This window comes from Phocoena phocoena, chromosome 21 (assembly GCF_963924675.1).
Source record: "Phocoena phocoena chromosome 21, mPhoPho1.1, whole genome shotgun sequence".
Taxonomy (NCBI): Eukaryota; Metazoa; Chordata; class Mammalia; order Artiodactyla; family Phocoenidae; genus Phocoena; species Phocoena phocoena.
This window is the reverse complement of record NC_089239.1, coordinates 6,042,754-6,064,964: the sequence shown is the minus strand read 5'-3', so window position 1 is coordinate 6,064,964 and position 22,211 is coordinate 6,042,754. Positions and strand designations below refer to the sequence as shown.

Below are 22,211 nucleotides of genomic sequence, written 5' to 3'. Positions count from 1 at the left end.
CAGATGATAAAGATCTGAGGCATCTGAGGCAATATGATTGGTGAAGGTATACTGGCATCACTACTAAGCAAAAATGGACACTTGCTCCTGGCATCTCCTGCTTATTGGGATAGAGAAAACAGCACCTTTTTCTATTAATGGCTACGTACAGGTGCCAATGCCTGTGTTGATTTGGTTCAGTAAAGAGACCATATTTGGACCAATATTAGTTATTGCAATCATTACCTGATTACACTTAAGACAACTCATTGTCATTCTCTATTGCTTATGTATCATGTGCACAGATCAAACAAGTAAAATAACAGAAATCATTGCCATTGTATATACTTTCTTGGTTTAGAAGGGTTTTTGGTTTAATGTTTTGGTGATGGTGCAGGTGATATTCAGAGGTTTCCATTTGACCCTCCCTACCATAACAATCCTCATTCTATGGGTCAGGGAGACAAGATGGGCATTCCACAAGTTCCTGATTATATCTGTTTTGACACACTGTTCCATAATTGGGCAGATTATGATAGGATGAACTTGTAGACCCATGAGTGTGTTCATAGATGTGAACCTAATAACTTCCATTCATCACTTGACTTCTTCTGCTAATCATATATCTTTTCCTGAAGTGGACCACAGTCTTACTTTAGGTACTCAGAAATCATCATTAGGAGACTTCTTCAGTGGTCCAGTGGTAAAGAATCCACCTTCCAATGCGGCTGACGTGGGTTTGATCCCTGGTTGGGGAACTAAGATCCCACATGCCGTGGGCCAACTAAGCCCATGAGCCACAACTACTGAGCCCTCATGCCTCAACTAGAGAGCCCACGTGCTGTAAACTACAGAGCCCATGCACTTTGGAGCCCAAGTGCCACAACTAGAGATAGAAAATCCATATGCCACAACTAGAGAGAAGCCTGCACGCTGCAACTAAGAGCCTGAGCACCACAATGAAAGATCCTGCATGCTGCAACCCGATGCAGCCAAAAAAAAAAATAATAATAATCATTATTAGTTTAAAGCCAGTGTTTAATATTCCACCAAAGGTCTGAGTAATTGGGTTTTGATTTTGTGGATCCAATCTAAGAAGTTTTCTTTTTTTTGATAACAGAAAAATAGCTTATTAATGCATACAGCATGCATCATGGGAGAAACTTAAACCAAAAGTTACTCAAAATGGCAACTTTGAGTTCCAGCTTATCTTCAACAAAAAACATTAAATTTGTAGAGAAGTGACAGACACAGGAAGGCAGTTTTAGGCTTCCAAGGGCAGCAAACTGGAAAGGTAAATACATGGGTGAAAACTAATGAGGTAAAGTTTGTTCATAGATTACTCTGGTCCCGCCTCTGGGCTGATAAGAGTCTGTCTCCAGTATGAGTTTTTTTTTAGGTTGGTCACTTCATCCTACTCACATTTACTGATATGACTGAGATATTTAATCTTAGTGCTTCTTATTTATATCATACTTTTCTGATTTCATGCTTTTTTTTTTGATAAATGTTTTTCACCATAAAAATCTGTGACTTTTTCATTTATTTTCTGGATGCCTTGTGTTTGTATGCTCTTTTTTTTATTAATTTGGAATATTTATAATCTGTTTTATATAATAGATTTAATTTTTAATTTAGGTAGTAACTAGTGATTCCTCACTGTGAGTGTAAGGAAATTTATTTCTTACTACTACTTTCCACCTTGTGCTCTCCTCTTTATTATATGACTATAGCTTTAAAAAATCTTAGTTCTTTTATACCATTAAACAATATGTTTCTACTTTTACCACTTGATTTTCAGCTTTTTAACACTTTTTGGAACCACACTGCAATAAATTTAAGGAAAACAGTATTCACATATGGTAATTCTCTTCTTCTGCTACCCTTCCTCACATTATTCTATATGTTGTTATGTCTTTATCATCATAGTTTATAACACTTGCATCCTATTAAATAGTGATGATTCCCACCATTGTTTTGGCCTATATTCTATATTTAAGTTTATTTTAATGCTCACAGCTAGGCCTTTTACCTCAACTCTATTGATGCCTTTATTGGGAGAAGTTTGTCTGCCTTTTGTGACAGGAACTTGTGAACTATTTTCCTTGATTTTTTGCTTGTAAATAGCTGTCCCTTGCCTGTATATTTGAATGACAGTTTTGCTGGGTATAAAATTCTTGGGTCCACACTTTCTTTTCCTGAATATTTTTTTAAAGACATAGTTCTTCAGTTTTTTAACATTGAATAATGTTTTTAAAGAATCTCAAGCCAACCTGCTTTTCTCTTCTTATGCCCAATATGATTTTCACTTTTCCTTTTTGCTCATATGCCCATAGGATTCTTTATCTTCGACATCCAATAAGTTTAGTAGAATATGTCTCAGTTTTAATTAATTGTTATTAGTTATTCCTGAAATGCAGTGTACTTTCTAGTCTGTTGTTTCAAATCTTTTATTTCAGGAAAGTCTTCTTGAAGTATATATTTGATATTTTTTAATTCATTTGTTCGCTTTTCTTCAGGAACAGCAAATTTTGTATAAGTTGAATACCTCTCCGTGCCCCCTTTTAGTCTTTCATAGCTATCTTATCTGTTTTTAAACAAAGTTTTTTCAAGATTTCTATAGGAGTACACAGTGATGTCTCATGTTTGCATAAGCAAGTCTTATAAAAGAACCTGAACAAATATTTAGTCAAATTTAAAACACAGTTATTAACTGTTTTTTTTATTTCTTCAGGTTTTCAAAATTCATTTCTACAAATTATATTTCCAGAGAAAATCCAAGCAAATACAAGTGATAATTCAAAAGTAGAAAATGTAAGAGATTTTCCATAATGTTGTTATATGAAATTTCTTATTTTTATTACATAGCAGTGAAATACATCAATTCCATTATAGTATGACTATAACTAACCAATATTACTATTGATAAGGAATGTAAAGTTTTGATGGTAAAAGCAAACATGTAAATCAGAATGTTCTAATTTGTCTAACATTTGTCATTTCCTCATGGTAAAACCATTTTTTAAAGTTCAAAGAGAGAATATAATGTAAAAGAATTAGGGTATTATCTGAATGGTATCTAGATGATTCAAATGAAGAGAATAATTTTCTCCAAAATGGTTAAGGAGAATCTGTTTTAACTAAAACCTGGTTCCTCCGTCTCTACCCTTGTACCTACCAGTTCTCAGAGAGTATAAACCCTTTCTTCTGTTATTTTTGTTAGACAGGGCAATATTTCATCCTATTCATTGATTTATTTAACATATTTCTCTGGACTTGTGTGCATAACTACATGCTAAGAGCCTTAGGAGATAAAAAAAGAAATACAAAAAAGCAAGCCTTGCTTATAAGTGGCCAATCTTTTGATAACACTTTATTTTTACCAGTTTTAATGAAGTATAATGTATACACCACAGAATTCACCCATTGTAAGTGTACAACTCAGTGATCATTAGTACATGAATAGAATTATGTAAACATTACCGCAAATCAGTTTTAGAACATTTTGATTGCCTTAAGTTCCCTCCTGCCTATGTGCAGTTTTTCTCTGCTTCCATCCCCAGCCCTTGGCAACTGCTGATCTGTTTTGTGTTTCTATAATTTTGCATTTTCTAGACATTTCATAAAAATGAAATATGTGATATGTAGGACTTTGCATTGAGCTTCTTTCACTTAAGATTATCCATTTTGCAACATTTATCAATACTTCATAAATTTTTTATTTCTTAATACATGTAGATAACACATTTTGTTTATCCATTTACCAGTTAAATTCAAGATTGTTTTCAGATATTGACTATTTTGAGTCATTCTGCTATGAATATTTATGTATGGACATATAGTTTTCTTTCTCTTGGGTAGATTCTTAGAAGTGAAATTGCTGTGTCGTATGGTAGGTTTATGCTTATCATAGTAATAAACTGCCAAACTATTTTCCATAATGACTTATTAGTTTACATTTCCCATCAGCAATATATGATGATTCAGTTTTTCCACATACTTGTCAACACCTGATGTTGTCTCTTTTGATTAAATTTATTCTAACAGGTATGTACTGATATCTCATTTTAGCTTATATTTGCATTTCTCTAATGAAAAATGCTGTAGAGCATCTTTCATGACCTACTAGCTATCTAAATACCTTTTTGGTGAAATGTCTATTAAATTATTTGCCCATTTTAATTTTTTAACCTATTATTATTTTTAACATATTTATTGGGCTACAATTAGTATATAATATTATATTAGTTTCAGGTGTACTATGCAGTGATTCAGTATTTTTTTACCAGTATTTTCAGATTACCACAATAAGTCCAGTTACCATCTGTCACCCTACAAAGTTGGTATACAATTATAATTATTTTTAAAAATGTATTCATCCTGGTATATATGTAATACTTATTTACTGAAGTATAGTTGTTTTACAATATTGTATTAGTTTCAGATGTACAGCATAGTGATTCAGTATTTTTACAGATTGTCCTCCATTATAGGCTATTAAAAGATAATGGCTATAATTTCCTATGCTATACAGTATATCCTGTTGCTTATCTATTTTACATATAGGAGTTTGTATCTGTTAATCCCATATCCCTAATTTGTCCCTACCTGTTTCCCTGTCCCCTAGGTAACCACAAGTTTGTTTTCTATATCTGTGAATCTATTTCTGTTTTGCATATACATTCATCTGTATATTTTAGATTCCACATATAAGAGATATCATAAGTATTTGTCTTTCTGTGACTTATTTCATAAGCATAATATTCTCTAGGTTCATCCTTATGGCTACAAATGGCAGAATTTCATTCTTTTTTATGGCTGAGTTATATTCCATTGTATATATATATATATACTACATCTTCTTAATCCAGTCATCAGTTGATGGGCATTTGGGTTGCTTCCACGTCTTGGCTATTGTAAATGGTGCTGCTATGAACATTGGGGTGCATGTATCCTTTCAAATTATTGTTTTGTTTTTTCCAGATATATACCTGAAGTGGAATTGCTGGATCTTACAGTAGTTCTATTTTTAGTTTTTTTGAGGAACCTCCAACTGTGTTCCACAATGTCTGCACCAAGTTACATTCCCACCAACAGTATACAAGTATTCCCTTTTGTCCATATCCTTGCCAACATTTGTTATTTGTAGACTTTTTGATGATAGCCATTCTGACAAGAGTGAGGTGATATCTCAATTTTGTTTGTTACAGTATTATTGACTATATTCCCTATGTGTACCTAACATCCCCTGCTTGATTGATTGACTGATTTTTAAATTGTAGTATAGTTGATTTATAATATATTAGTTTCAGGTGTACAACATAGTGATTCAATATTTTTATAGATTGTACTCCATTTAAAGTTATTACAAAATAATGGTCACATATCCCTGTGTTGTACAATATAACCTTGTTGCTTACTTATTTTATACATAGTAATTTGTACTTTTTAATTCCATACCCTTATCCTGCCCCTCCCCACTTCCTTCTCCCCACTGGTAACCACTAATTTGTTCTCTATATCTGTGAGTCTGTTTCTGTTTTTATACATGGTACAATTACCATGGAATACAGTTGGAGATTCCTCAGAAAAACTGAAAATAGAACTACCATATAATTAAGCAATTCCAGTTCTGTATACATATACAAAAAAACCCCTGAAAACACTAATTCGAAAAGTTACATGCACCCCAATGTTCTTAGCAGCATTATTTACAATAGCCAAGATATGGAAGCAACCTAAGTGTCCATCAACAGATGAAGGGATAAAGATATACACACGCACACATACATATACATATGACAGAATATTACTCAACCATAAAAAAGAATGAAGATCTGACATTTGCAACAAAGCAGATGGACTTAGAGGGTATTATGCTTAGAGAAATAAGTCAGTAAGGTAAAGACAAATTCTCTGTGTTATCACTTATATGTGTAATATAAAAAATAAAACAAATGAATGTCTATAACATTGAGTGTATAACCATGATATCTCATTGTGGTTTTGAGTTGCATTTTTCTGATGATTAGTGATGTTGAACATTTTTTCATGTGCCTGTTGGCCATCTGTAGGCCATTTTTGGAAAATGTCAGTTCAGGTCTTCTGCCCGTTTTTTGATTGGGTTGTTTGGGGTTTTTTTTGATATTGGGTTGTATGAGCTGTTTATATATGTTGGATATTAATCCCTTATCGCTTGTATCATTTGCAAATATTTTCTCCCATTTACTAGTTGTTTTTCCATTTTGTTGATGGTTTCCATTGCCATGCAAAAGCTTTTAAGTTTAATTAGGGTCCATTTGTTTATTTTTGCTTTTGTTTCTTTTGCTTTAGGAGACAGATTTGAAAAATATTGCTATAATTTACGTCAGAGAGTGTTCTGCCTATGTTCTCTTCTAAAAGTTTTATGGTTTCCGGTCTTACATTGAGGTCTTTAATCCATTTTGAGTTTACTTTTCTATATGCTGTAAGGAAATATTCTAATTTCATTCTTTTACATGTAGCTGTCCAGTTTTCCCAATACCACTTACTGAAGAGGCTGTCTTTTCTCCATTGTTTCTTGCCTCCTTTGTTGTAACTAACTGGAAGTTCATGGGTTTATTTCTGGGCTGCTCTCATGCATTGATCTGTGTGTCTGTTTTTGTGCCAGTACCATGCTGTTTTGATTAATGTAGGTTTGCAGTACAGCTTGAAGTCAGGGAGCATGATACTTCCCACTCTGTTCTTCTTTCTCAAGATTGCTTTGGCTATTTGGTGTCTTTTGTGGTTCCATATAAATTTTAGGATTATTTGTTCTAGTTCTGTGAAAAATGTCATGGGTATTTTGATAAGGATTACATTAAATCTCTGGATTACTTTGAGTAGTATGGACATTTTAACAATATTAATTCTTCTAACCCAAGAACACAGGATAACTTTCCATTTCTTCATATCGTCTTCAGTTTCCTTCAACAATCTTTTATAATTTTCAGAGCATTTTCACCTCCTTGGTTATGTTTATTCTTAGGCATTTTATTCTTTTGGATGCAATTTTAAACACAATTGTTTTCTTCCTTTCTCTTTATGAGTTTATAATTAGTGTGTAGAAAAGCAACAGATTTCTGTATGTTAATTTTGTGTCCTGCAACTTTACTGAATTCATTTATTAGTTCTAATAGTTTTTTGGTGGAGACTTAAAGGTTTCTTTATATAGTATCATATCATCTGCAAATAGTGACAGTTTTACTTCCTCCCTTCCAATTTGGATGCCTTTTATTTCTTTGTCTTGTCTGACTGTTGTGGCTAGAACTTCCAATACTATGTTGAATAGGAGTGGTGAGAGTCGGCATTCTTGTCCGGTTCCTGATTTTAGAGAAAAAGCTTTCTGCTTTTCACCATTGAGTAGATGTAAGATGTGGGTTTGTCATAAATGGCCTTTATTATGTTGAGATATGTTCTGTCTATATCAACTTTGCTGAGAGCTTTTATCATGAATAGATGTTGAATTTTGTCAGATGAATTTTATGCATTAATTGAGGTGAATATGTGATTTTTATGCTTACTTTTGTTAATGTGGTGTATCAGATTGATTGATTTTCAAATATTGAACCATCCTTGCATTCCTGGACTAAACCTTACTTGATCATGGTGTTTGATCCTTTCTGTATATTGTGTTTGGTTTGTTTATATTTTGTTGAGGATTTTTGCATCTATGTTCATCAGCAGCATTGGGGTGTAATTTTCTTTTTGGTAGTGTCTTTGGTTTTGGTATCAGGGTGATGATGGTCTTGTAGAATTAATTTGTGAGTGTTCCATCCTTTTCAATTTTTTGGAATAGTTTGAGAAGGTTAGGTGTTAACTCTTCTCTGTATGTTTGGTAGACTTCCCCTGTGAAGCCATCTGATCCTAGATTTCTGCTTGCTGGAAGTTCTTTAAAATTACAAATCCAATTTCACCAATAGTGATCTGTCTGTTCACATTGTCTGTTTCTTCCTGACTCAGTCTCAGAAGCTTGTATGCTTCTAGAAATTTGTCCATTTCTTCTAGATTGTTGAGTTTGTTGGCATATAACTGTAGTATTCCCTCTCTCTTATGATTTTTTGTATCTCTGTGATATTGTTATTTCACCTCTTTCATGCCTGATTTTGTTTATTTGGGTCTCCTCTTGTTTTCTTGATGAGCCTGGCTAAAAGTTCATCAATTTTTTTATCTTTATAAACACCAGCTCTTGGTTCCTTGATCCTTTCTTTTTTTTTTTTTTGATCTCTATTTATTCCCTCTATGATCTTTATTATTTCATTCCTCTGCTAACTTTGGTCTTCATTTGTCCTTCTTTTTCTAATTCCTTTAGATGGTAGGTTAGGTTGTTTGTTTGATGTTTTTCATATTTTTTGAGTTCGGCCTGTATTTCTATAAACTTCCTTTTTAGAACTGCTTTTGCCACATCCCATAGATTTTGGAAAGTTATGTTTTTATTTTCATTTGTATTGAGGTATTTTCTGATTTCTCTTTGATTTCTCCATTGACCCATTGGTTTTTTAGTAGCATATTGTTTAGTCTCCATGTGTTTGTGCTTTTCTCATTTTTCTTCCTGTAATTGATTTCTAATTTCATAACGTTGTGGTCAGAAAATATGCTTGATATGATTTTTATCCTTAAATTGTTGAAATTTGTTTTATGGCCTAGTGTGTGATCTGTCCTGGAGAACGTTCCATCTGTGCTTGAAAAGAATGTGTATTCTGATGATTTTGGATAGAATTTCCTGTAGATATATATTAAGTCCAACTGGTTAGTATGCCATTTAAGGCCACTGTATTTTTTCTGTCTGGATGATCTGTTCATTGATGTAAGTAAGGTGTTAAAGTCCCCTACTATTATTATATTATTGTTAATTTCTCCCTTTGTGTCTGTTAATGTTTGCTTTGTATATTTATATAAATATAAAATAATAAAATATATAAAATTTATATAAAAACATAGGCACCCAATACAGGTATTGGGTGCATATATGTCAATCAGTGTAACATCCTCTTCTTGTATTGATCCCTTTATCATTATATAATGCCCTTCTTTGTCTTTTGTTTTAGACTTTGTTTTAAGGTCTATTTTGTCTGATATGAGAATTGCTACCCCCCACTTTCTTGTTGTCACTATGTGCATGAAATATCTATTTCCATCCCTTCACTTTCAGTCTGTGTGTGTCTTTAGCTCTGAAGCAATTCTCTTATAAGCAGCATGTAGATGGGACTTGTTTTTTTTTAATATAGTTAGCCACCTTATGTCTTTTGATTGGACCATTTAATCCATTGACATTTAAAGTAATTATTGATAGATATGTACTTATTGTCCTTTTGTTACTTGTTTTCTGGTTCTTTTTGTAGTTGTTCTCTGTATTTCTTCTTTTTTTTGTTTCTTCCCTTGTGGTTTGATGATTTTCTGTAGTGTTATGTTTGTGTTCCTTTTGCTGTAGTTTTTGTGTATTTGTTGTAGGTTTTTGATTTGTTGTGACCATGGGGTTCATATATGTTGACCTATAACTCTATCTACTTGTTTTAAACAGGTAGTCCTTTAAGTTCAAACACATCCTTAAAGAGCTACATTTTTTTACTCCCTCCCCCACATTTTTTATTATTGTTGTCATATTTTATATCTTCATGTTTATCCCATTACTGATTATTATAGTTATGTTTGATTTTACAGTTTTGTCTTTCAGTCTTCATGCTAGCTTATTTAAGTTGTCAATCCTCAGCCTTTACTGTATATTTGCCTTTACTAGTGGGATTTTTCCTTTCCTGTAGATTCTTACTTCTTATTACAGCCTTTCTTTTTCACTTAGAGAAGACCTTTTAACATTTCTCTTATGTTATGTTTAATATTGATGAACTCTCAATTTTTGCTTGTCTAAGAAGTTCTTTATCTCTCCTCCAATTCTAAATGATAATTTTGCTCTGTAGAGTATCCTAGTTTGCAGGTTTTCCTTTTCAGGACTTTGAATATATCATGTCACTGCCTTTTGGCTCACAAGGTTTCCACAGAATAATCAGCTGATAGCCTTATGGGAGTTCCCTTGTGTATGACTCTACCTTTCTCTCTCTTTTTTTAAATTAGTTATGCATTTTATACATATTAGTGTATATATATCAATCCCAATCTCCCAATTATCTTTCTCTTGCTGCCTTTCAAATTCTCCTTTTATCTTAACCTTTTGCCATTTTAATTATCATATATGTCTTGATGTAGTCTCTTTGGGTTCATCTTGTTTGGGGTCCTCTGTGCTTCCTGCATCCAAATTTCTGTTTCTTTTTCAGGTTTGGGAACTTTTCAGCTATAATTTCCAACCCCCAGTCCCTGGCCATAATCCCTTTATAATTTCAGTTTGGGTTGTTGGTTCCCTGGCTCTTGAGATACTACTGCAAGAGTTAGTAACCTTCTCTGGAGAATTGCCTTTCAGTTATTGAGCTGCCTGGGAGTTACTCGACCCCATCCCCCAGGGTAACCCTTCAGCCAGTGCCTAATTGTTACATGGGTCTAAAAGCCCAGCTCCACTGTCTCAGGTGGGAAAGACTCTGAGACACAAGTTTTACTCTAGAGTTTCCCCGAAGTATCAGGCTAAGGCTAGAATTTACCTGAAATCATATTTTCTTTTCTTTTTTTTTTTTTTGTGGTATGCAGGCCTCTCACTGTTGTGACCTCTCCCGTTGCGGAGCACAAGCTCCGGACGTTCAGGCCCAGCAGCCATGGCTCATGGGCCCAGCCGCTCTGCGGCATGCGGGATCCTCCCAGACTGGGGCACAAACCCGTGTCTCCTGAATCGGCAGATGGACTCTCAACCACTGTGCCACCAGGGAAGCCCTGAAATCATATTTTCTTTAGCTTTATCTTCCTCCCTATTTTGCTTCTCTTACTTCCTTGCAGGTTCCTCCAGAGAGTGCTCCCTAAATAAAGCACTGACAAAAGTATCCTCATTTCAGACCCTACTTCTGGGAAACCTGACACTAACTGACTAGTCCATAGTTTTTATTAAACAGAAAGATAAATTCTCAATGTAGGTCACTGTAAATTCAGATAAGTCTACTTCTTCTGAGACCCCCAATGCTTAAAGGTCTACAGGGTTTCCAGACCTTTACTAAAATATGTTTTGTGAAAATGAGTGATATTTTTTTTCCTGGAATCCTATGATTGTTTTTTGAAAATTAATTTTTATTGGAGTATAGTTGATTTAAAATGTGTTATTTTCTGCTGTACAGCAAAGTGAATCAGTTATACATATATCCTCTCTTTTTTTAAATTCTTTTCCCATATAGGTCATTACAGAGTATTGAGTAACATTCCCTGTGCTATACAGTAGGTTCTTATTAGTTATCTATTTTATATATAGTAGTTTGTATATGTCAATCCCAAGCTCCCAATTTATCCCCCCCTTCCTCCTTGGTAACCATAAGTTTGTCTTCTATATTTGTGACTCTGTTTTATAAATAAGTGCATTTGTACCATTTTTTTAGATTCCACATATAAGCAATATCATATGATATTTGTCTTTCAAATATTTGTCTGATTTACTTCACTCAGTATGACAATCTCTAGGTCCATCCATGTCACTGCAAATGGCATTATTTCTTTCTTTTTTATGGCTGAGTAATATTCCATTGTATATATGTACCACATCTTTATCCATTCATCATCCATTGATGGATATTTAGGTTGCCTCCATGTCCTGGCTATTGTAAATAGGGCTGCAACGAACATTGGGGTGCATGTATCTTTTTGAATTATGGTTTTCTCTGGATATATGCCCAGGACTGGGATTGCTGGGTCATATGGTAGCTCTATTTTTAGTTTTTTAAGGAACCTCCATGCTGTTCTCCATAGTGGCTGTACCAATTTACATTCCCACCAACAGTGTAGGAGGGTTCCCTTTTCTCCACACCCTCTCCAGCATTTATTGTTTGTAGATTTTTTGATGATGGCCATTCTGACTGGTGTGAGGTGATACCTCATTGTAGTTTTGATTTGCATTTCTCTAATAATTAGTGTTGTTGAGCATCTTTTCATGTGTCTCTTTGCCATCTGTATGTATTCTTTGGAGAAAGGTCTATTTAGATCTTCCACCCATTAGATTGGGTCGTTTGTTGTTTTGATATAAAGCTGCATGAGCTGTTCGTATATTTTGGCAATTAATCCCTTGTTGGTTGCTTTGTTTGCAAATATTTTCTCCCATTCTGTGGTTGTCATTTTGTTTCATCTATGGTTTCCTTTGCTGTGCAAAAGCTTTTAAGTTTAATTAGTCCCCATTTAGTTTTTTTTGTTTTTATTTTCATTACTCTAGGAGGTGGATCAAAAAGATATTGCTGTGATTTATGCCAAAGAGTGTTCTGCCTCTATTTTCCTCTAAGAGTTTTATAGTGTCCAGTCTTACATTTAGGTTTTTAATCCATTTTGATTTTATTTTTGTGTATGGTGTTAGAGAATGTCCTAATTGCATTCTTTTACATGTAGCTGTCCAGTTTTCCCAGCACCACTTATTGAAGAGACTGTCTTTTCTCCATTGTCCATCCACTTTGTCATAGATTAGGTGACTACAGGTGTGTGGGTTTATCTCTGGACTTTCTATCCTGTTCCATTGAAGAGGAGTGATTTTGGAACCATATGAGTGAGTGAACAGGAAAAGTGTTTTCTGAAAGTGTTGAAATTATTGTAACACTTTACAAATAAAAATTCCAGAAGGGATTGAGTTTCTTAATCATTGCAAGTCTGTTATTAAAAATTAAAACACATATTTGCTGGTATTATTCAATAAATTCTTTTATGGCCTCCATTGATCAACCCCTCTACATTCTTTAAAGATCTAGCTAATTTTCTGTACATAGTCTGCAGAGAGAATGCGTGTCATGCTACCTCTCACAGTATAGTTAGAGGGAGTATATCTGGTATACTAATATTTTAATAATTATTATGTTTTCATTTTGAGAAAAATATTCATCCCAGAACTACTTTGGGGGACTTGTGCATCAGGTCCACTTTAGAAAGAGATAAAAATTCTCCAGCATCTCTTTTCAGTTATTGCATTCAGATCTCTAAGGGGAATTTTTTTTCACTCATGTAAATTTTACAGCTAGGACATGTTGCTGCTTCAGTATCAGTATCCTATGTTTGGTATTTCTGCCTTATATTTGACACATACCTGTTTTGCTTCTTTCTTCAATTTATTTCTGGTTTTACTTAAAAAAACCTTTAAAATTTTTAGAATGATTTTAGATTTATGAAGAATTTGCAAAGATGCTACCTTGAACTCCCATATATGTTCGCTCAGTTTTCCCTAAAGTTAACATCTTATATAACCATGTTGATACATTACATTTATCAAAACTAAAAAATTAACATTGATATCTTACTATTAACAAACTGTAGGATTTATTTGGATGTCACCAGTTTTTCCACTAATGTTCTTTTCCTGTTCCAGGATCTAATTCAGGATACTACATTGCTGTTAGTTGTTAGGTCTCCCCAGTCTCCTTTGCTCTGTTTTTCTGTTTCATGACCGTGTCATTTTTAAAGAATATTGGTCAGATATTTTGTAGAACGTCCCTCAGTTTGGATTTCTCTGATGTTTTATCATGATTAGACTGAGGTTATGAGTTTTAGGGAAGATTACCGTAGAGGTAAAGTGCTCTTCTCATCACATCATAGCAGCAGGTACATGGTATCCACTTGACTTCATAACACCAGTGATGTTGACCTTTCTGTTTCATTTTTGATCATTTACTAGATCTTTTAACAACTTGCCTTATTATCTCTTGATTTGTATTGTCTCCTTGTTGCTTCTTATTTTCACAGATCCGGAAAGGCTTATCTTTTTTTGTGTTGTGGTATTTGTGTCTTTTAGGTTTTTATATGCTTTAACTAAGTTTTCTTTTTAATGATGATCTAACTCTGGCTTTTCACATGTTCTCTTTTGCAAGATAAAATCTCATCACTTAGGTTCACTGACCAACTGATATTGCAACTCATTGCCATCCATGTTTTAACCTGAGAATAATTGGGATGGAGTAAAAAAACTATGCCAAATTTTGTTCAAGTGTCTTCTGTTTAAAAATATAGGAAGCAAGCCATACATTTCAGGAAAATGGTTAAAATAAATAATTTTTGTGCCTAATGGATTAAGTTAATCTTCACTGATGTGTAGAGTACCTTATTATCCCAATGATGCTACCTGAGTAGGCATTACAGCATGGCACATCGCCTCTTCTTTTAGAAGAGTTTAAAATTCAGTCACGTATGATTTCTAATGCTCTAAACTCCTTAGATTGGGCTTGTTTTTGTGGATATAGTAAGAATGGATAATATAATAAATAAATATTATCATTTTTGATATATTATTGCAGATTTTAAATCACACATAGTCTGAGACATTTTAAGCATTATATGGAAGGATTAGTTGATGTAAAATTGTTGTTTCACTTCTTCTATTACATTTGTCTTCACTCTCAGTTGTTCTGGATTCTCTAGGAACAGGTATCCTATATTATTCCAATAGATGAGATACCGTATACCGTGCACCTTAGGCAAAGGTAATTTTTTATTCTTTACTTTTAGATTTAATTTTATTTATATGAATTTATTTACTTATAATAAAAATAGAGTGTTAAAAATAATGTACTTGTTTATTAAAAATTTTAGTTGTCTCAGATGAACAGATGCTCTCCTGTGAATTAATTTTTTGGTCTTAATGCCTCATAGTCTTTTGTGAATAGGGGGGTTAGGAACAGGAAAAATAGGGACTTGTCTCCTGAAGATTAATCTATATGATCTTAAGTTGGCAGAACCAGCAGGACCTGTGTAATCAGGGCAGGATGTGATAAGAAAGAAGTAAGTCTGTAACTGTATCAGTTAGGGTTTGATCAGGGAGGCAGGCTCACCACCAGGAAAATGAAATAAGGGATTTAATATAGAAATTAGATCATACAGTGTTCTGGAAACTGGTGAATAATTTATGGAAAATAGTACCAGCTATATACCATGCCTAAGAGAATTATGAACATATTTTAAATAACTTTCTGTAGGGTTTAATTCTCTCTTGGAAACCCAGTAGAGAAAGGCTGGCTTGGAAGCAATTTGTAACTTTCAAGAAGTAGATATCAGTTAAATTTTGGGTGTAGAACTAGACTACATGGTATTAAGGAGAGGTGAGTTGTGAGAAACTGAAAGTATTAAGTGAAAATGACTTTTTCAGAAATGTTCAGCAGAGAAAAAAAGAATATGAATGCTTTTTAAGGAAGAAAAAACAAAGTATTTTGGCTGAGAGGAAGTTTCTTAAAGAGAGAAGTATAAACAAGTGATTCATTGTGTTGTTAGATGCCACAAAATGGCATTGAGTAAAAGAAGTGTTAACCTACCTACTCCTTTAGACAGAAGGGAAGAATAGTAAATGACCACTCAAAGAACTTTTCAAGTGCATAAGAGGGAAAGAGAGAACTCATATTTGAGTATCTTATTGAAACTATAAGCAGTAGTAAGAAATAGAGGGACTGGAGCTTGGGAGATGGATAGAGCATGTATATACTCTGTTTTTGGAAATCACCTGTATAATAATTAGGACACCATGACTATGGGAAGTCATAGGAAGCTATTGCAAGAAGCTTATATGGGAAATAATGAGAAGTATAATTATGACCATGTAGGATTTCTTTTTTTTTTAAGACATAGCTGAGGTGTCAGAAAAAAAGATTAGATAACAGATTGGACATAGTGGTAGCACAGATTTGGTGGGGCAGTGAAGGAGAAGGAGAGCACGTCTGCGTCAGGGGATATCCAGGAGAAATGTCCAGTGGCAGTTTGATTGATAGATAGATAGATTGATTGATTGAAGTATAGTTGTCTTACAATATCATATTATTTTCAGGTGTACAATATAGTGATTCTATATTTTTATACATTACAAATCATATAATTATGTTATATTGACTGTATTCCCTGTGTTGTACGTTGCATCCCTATGACTGACTTATTTTATAACTGGTAGTTCATACCTCTTAATCCCCTTCACTTATATATTAAAGGCCATTTATGACAAATCCACAGCTAACATCATACTCAATGATGAAAAGCTGAAAAGTTTTTCCTCTAAGGCCAGGAATAAGACAAGGATGCCCCCTCTCACCACTTTTATTCAACACAGTATTGGAAGTCCTAACCATAGCAATTAAAAAGAAATAATATGCATCCACATTGGAAAGGGAGAACTAAAATGGTCACTATTTACAGATGGTAGGATAACATAGAAAACCCTACAGACTCCACCAAAAAGCTATTAGGACTAATAAATGAATTCAGTAAAGCTGCAGGATACAAAATTAATACACAGAAATCTGTTGCATTTCTATACACTAATAACGAAATATCAGAAAAAGAAATCAAGAAAACAATCCCATTTACAATTGCATCAAAAAGAAAAAATACCTGGGAATAAATTTAACGAAGGGAGATGAAAGACCTGTACTCTGAAAGCTGTAAGACATTGATAAAGAAATTGAAGAGAACACCAATAAATGGAAAGATATACCATGCTTATGCATTGGAAGAATTAATATTGTTAAAATGTCCATACCACTAACCAAGGCAATCTACAGATTCAGTCCAATCCCTATCAAAATACTCATGCATTTTTCACAGAAGTAGAACAAATAATCCTAAAATTTGTATGAAACCACAGAAGACCCCAAATAACCAGTTATATTTAGTTCGGGTCATGCGAGAGAGTTGTGGGTTTCAGAGCCATCTTTTTTATATAGGTATAAATCAGGCATCAGAAATGAACAAGATACAGAGGTTGGGGTGAATATTAATGATGAGAAGGAAAAACAACCAGAATTGAAGGCCATGGAAGCATTTAAGTGAAGAAGTAAGGATCCAGATGAAGGGACTTATAAAAGTAGACAAAAAGATATGAGGGAAACCAGAGGTAAATGGTATGATTGAAGTTGAAGAGTACATGTTTTAAAGAAGGGGAGTGTGGTCAACAGTGTGTTAGAGTAGTTTTACGTGACTCAAACTGCTTTTTGGATTTAACAACAAGCGGGTCATTAGTAATCTCTATGGCAACTGTTTTAATGGAGGATTCCCAGCAGAAGCTAGACTGGGTGGTCTAGTTACATTACGTTGGATTGAGGAGTGAGCATCAGGTGAGAAAGCTTAAGTAAAATAGCATAATAAGGACAGGGAATGATACCAGAGAAGGTTGAACTTAGACTTGTAGTTTCAACACCTATGTTCTGGTTAGTATGACTTTTACAGAATACTCTTCCACTTCATTATAGTAATATATATTTAATAGTAAAATTGAGAGAGAATGAAAGAATAGGGAATTCCCTGGTGACACAGTGGTTAAGAAACTGCTTCCCAGTGCAGGGGACACGGGTTCGAGTCCTGGTCCGGGAAGATCCCACATACTGTGGAGCAACTAAGCCCGTGCACCACAACTACTGAGCCTGCACTCTAGAGCCCGTGAGCCACAACTACTGAGCCCGCATGCCACAACTACTGAAGCCCACACACTTAGAGCCCGTGCTCCACAACAAGAGAAGCCACCACAATGAGAAGCCCATGCGCCACAACGAAGAGTAGCCCCCGTTTGCTGCAACTAGAGAAAGCCCATTCGTAGCAACGAAGACCCAACACAGCCAAAAAAAATAAATAAATGAAGAAAAATTTAAAAGAAACGAATGAAAGAATAGAAAACTCTCATAATCCTACACCCATTTCGTATCTTTGTAAATTTTAAAATGCTTTTCTCTTGTCTTGTAGTCTCTTATTTTTTAAAGGAGTATAAGATAGGAAAATTATTTTGAGTAAATGCTTATTGCTTTGAATAAAGATTACATACAGGTCAAAAGAAGATACTACCTTTGTCAGGGATTGGCAAACTTTTTCTTTAAAGGCCCAGATAGTAAATATTTTAGGCTCTGAGGATGATAATATCTTTGTCAAAATGACTCAGCTCTGCTGTTGTAGTGTGAAAGCTGCCATAAACCATATATAAGTGAATGGGTATGGCTGTGTTCAAATAGAATTTTATTTACAAATGCAGAAGGTAGGTCAGATTTGGCTTGAGGGATTTAAGTTTGCTGACTACTGCTTTACATGTTTCAAAAAGTATAACTTAAAATTCTCTCATTCTTTTATTATATTCAGATTTTTTTTAGCAGATAATTTCATGCTTTATTTGTATAATCAAGGATCTGTGAATTCTCATTCTTCAAATATTCAGGTAAGATTTAAATTTTATATTTCAAAGATTTTTAAAACCCTTTTTACATTGAATACTTTCCTAATACAGAAGACTGTATTCACAGGGGATGTATTTAAGTGATCCACTTATGCCTCATTTCACCCATTATTAGGCTTTCTTGAAATCTTGGTAAATTAAAGACAAACTAGATTGACTTACCTTCTACTCTGCCTAGAACATAGGCACAATTAAATTAATTTATATTTTGTTGAATAAATGAATATACATTAAATAATAATAAAAACAAGTACAAATCTTACTGAATCTGAAATCATAGATTGAAATCCTTTCCTTCTTTTTTAGTCCCTGTCTCATCCATCAGTGAATCATATTGACTCTACCTTTCAAATTATGTACTAAGAATCCACCCTCTTCCTCTGTCTCTATCTGCTGATACCAGTGTAAACATCATATCTAGTTTGGATTTTTGCTGTAACTTCCGGAATAATCTCCCTGCTTCCACACCTTGCTCACCTCCTCAGTTAGTTCCCAACATGACAACCAGATCAATCCTATTAAAACTTGGTCAGATCATATCACTTCTCTGTTCAGAAGCCTCCATGGGATGATTTATCATTCACAAAGTGAAAACCAAAGTCATTTTAGTATCCTACAGGCTTTACACAGTCTGGTTCTCTTTACTTCTGTGACCTCATTTCCAGTTATTCTCTACCTTGCTTATTCTGTTACAGTCGCCTTGGTTTCCTTGCTATTCTTCAAACATACCAGACATGTCCTCCTTTCAAGAAATTTTCACTTTCTATTTCTTCTGATCCAGATGTTTGCTCTTTCCCAAGATACAATGTTTCTCTCCCTCATTTCCTTCAGGTCTTTGCTCAAAACCATCCTGTTAGTCCTTGACTAACCCCTATTTTAAATGGCACTCTTAACGTTATTACTCTCTTAACTTACCTGTTTTGTTTTTCTCCATAGTGGTTATCAATATATGATGTACCATATATTTTATCTATTTATTTTCTGTTTTTTCAGTGCAATATAATCTTCATTTCACCAGAGCTTTTGGTCTGTTGTATTCAATGATGCATCCCTAGTGCCTAGAAAAATGCCTGGCACATAGCATGTAATAAAAATTTGTTGAATTATTGAAATATGTTACTTCACTTCTATTGGAAAGGACCATTACTTTCCTTTTATTGCTCCTTCCTTCTCCACATAGTTCTAACATAAAGGCATGTGTTAATAAGAAAACATACATTGATTTATACCAAAATTTATAGCACTATCTTGGAAATTATATAATTTTCCTATTTTGTCTGTGATGATGTTTGCTATGTCTCTGTGTTAATTATACTGTGGTCAGAGACTGAACTTGGTGTGATTTCAGTCCTTTACAATTTGTTTTTGTGTTTCATGGCCCAGAATATGGTTTCATTTTGGTAAATGTTACATGTTCTTTAAAAAAAAAGTGTATTGGGCTTCCCTGTTGGCGCAGTGGTTGAGAGTCTGCCTGCCGATGCAGGGGACACGGTTCCGTGCCCCGGTCCGGGAGGATCCCACATGCCGCGGAGCGGCTGGGCCCGTGAGCCATGGCCGCTGAGCCTGCGCATCCGGAGCCTGTGCTCTGCAACGGGAGAGGCCACAACAGTGAGAGGCCCGCGTACCGCAAAAAAAGAAAAAAAAGAAAGTGTATTCAATGGAATATTACTTAGCTATAAAAAAAGATGAAATAATGCCATTTGCAGCAACATAGATGGACCTAGAATTATCAAGTGAAGTAAGACAAAGACTAATATCACATGATATCACTTACATGTGGAATCTAAAATAATTATCTAAATGAACTTATTTTTAAAATGGAGATAGACTCACAGACAGAAAACAAACTTATGGTTACCAGAAAGGATAGCGGCGGCTGGAGGGGGAGATAAATTAGGAGTTAGGGATTAACATATACACATGACTACGTATAAAATAGATAAACGACAGGGACCTACTGTACAACACACTATATTCAGTGTCTTGTGATACCCTATAATGGAAAAGAATCTGAAAAAGGATACATATATAGGTGTATGTATGTATGTATAACTGAATCACTTTGATGTACACCTGAAGCTAACACACATTGTAAATTAACTACACTTCAATAAAAAAATCGTTAAAGAAAAGAACTCTGTGCAAAAAAAGTATATTATATATAGTTTTTAAGTAGGGTTTTACCTATATTAGGTTAACATTCTGTTCAACTCTTCTATAGATTCGGAATGCTAGATTTATCAGTTACTGACAGAAGTGTATGTGCTTAAAAATCTTTTAGTATGATTTTGCATTTATTTTTATTCTTTCAGTTTTGGCTTTTTATAATTTGAAGCTATGTTATTAAATAAATACAAACTTGGAATATTTATATCTTCCTGGTGAATTGAAACTCATGTATCATTATGAAATGCCCCTTTTTATCTCTAGTAATGCTTCTTGCCTTAAAGTCTACATTTCCTGTATTATTATCGCTTCAGAATCATCCGTTTGGTTTGTGTGGTTTATCTTTTTCTAGCTCTTCAATCTTTTTGTGCCCTTAAATTTTAGATGTTTCTTTTTAGCAGAATATCAGAATTTAAAGGAAATCCATACTCACAACCTTTGTCTTTTAATTGATGACCTAAATTTATATATTGGAAAATAATTTTACCTAAAATATGGGATAAAACTTTGGAAGCAGGATGTAAAATAATAATCCCAAGTATTGATCTGAAAAGAGTAGTTAATAGAGTGAAAGTGGCAAATATGGGGAGACATTTTTCTGAATGTCACTTTATTCATACTGATATAAACTGTATATAGCCTGTGAAAAATATTCAGAAAGTTCTATTAAGTATAAAAAGTTAAGAAATCATTAGAAAGTTTTGTCAACTCCTAGGTAACCACTTTATATTTTCCCCCCCAGACTCAGTGCTACTACCAAGGATATATTGAAGGATATCTGAATTCTGTTGTCACACTTAGCACGTGCTCTGGACTGAGGTTATGTATTTTTTTGTCGTTAATATGCAAACACCATGGTTATGATATTTGTCTGCAGAGAGTTTGTTAGTTTATACTAAGTGTGGAGCTGGTAGAGGATTCCCATGTGGAGGTTATTCAGTGAATAATGATAATAATAATAATAATCTCTTCCTCTGAATATGTTTCTTCTCTGATTTCTCTTTACTTTCCCCACTGACCAGAGACATGTCTAACTTCTTGAAGGTTTAGATTTCCTGGTGTCTTTGCTCTGTATCTTGTTTCTTCTTTAGTACAGAAATGACAGTTGACCGTGTCTGACTATAGCAAGTTGGAAGAGCTAAGTTTTGGGTAGCTTATTTTTTCAGCACATAGAGTATTTTTGATACCTACCATGTACCAGCTACTGGCCTAGTGTTTGGAGATGTAAAAATAAATAAACAAAGCATGCTGTTTCACAAAGGGAAATCATCTTCAGAGAGAGGAAGCACTTCTATATAAACAAATAAGTATTATTATGGTACTCATTTTTCTAGTAATATCACTATCTTAATCTTTCTAAGAACTGTAGGGTTTCCTCTTTAGTGCTTGGAGAGTTTTCCATTCTGTCAGGATATTCTTCACCTTCATTTTGTAGTGTAGGAGCCTTGTTTCCACAAACGAATTTTACTCAGTGCTTTTTACATGGAATTCTGAAATGTGTTTTTTAGAGAGTAGTCACTTGAACTGTTACCTGTATTCAAGAAAGAATACTTATAAAAGTTGTTTACTCTTTAAAATTTAATTTCTTATTCAGACTAGGTACATAAAATTCATAAATGCCTTCTTCTAATTACTGCTGAATTTTATTTTTATGAATAAAATTACTGATTATGTATCTTTTTTTATGCAAGCAATGTAATCATTGCAGTGCAAAACAGAAAGAAATTTATACAGATTTCTATTTGCTATTGCTTTCATTAAATTACTGACTTCGGGGACAGGAGAATGACTTGATCACAGTAATGCT

At 33.9% G+C, this 22,211-nt stretch overlaps 1 protein-coding gene across 1 annotated transcript in view; it reads left to right on the top strand.

Moving 5' to 3' along the window:
- LOC136141918 (disintegrin and metalloproteinase domain-containing protein 32-like) overlaps positions 1–22,211 on the top strand; it is a 136,023-nt gene that overhangs the window by 12,656 nt on the left and 101,156 nt on the right. The window contains exons 3-6 of the mRNA XM_065900074.1: positions 2,714–2,793; positions 14,464–14,525; positions 18,145–18,220; positions 21,147–21,223. Of these exons, the coding sequence (XP_065756146.1) occupies positions 2,714–2,793; positions 14,464–14,525; positions 18,145–18,220; positions 21,147–21,223 (295 nt within the window). The remainder of the gene's footprint in view (positions 1–2,713; positions 2,794–14,463; positions 14,526–18,144; positions 18,221–21,146; positions 21,224–22,211) is intronic.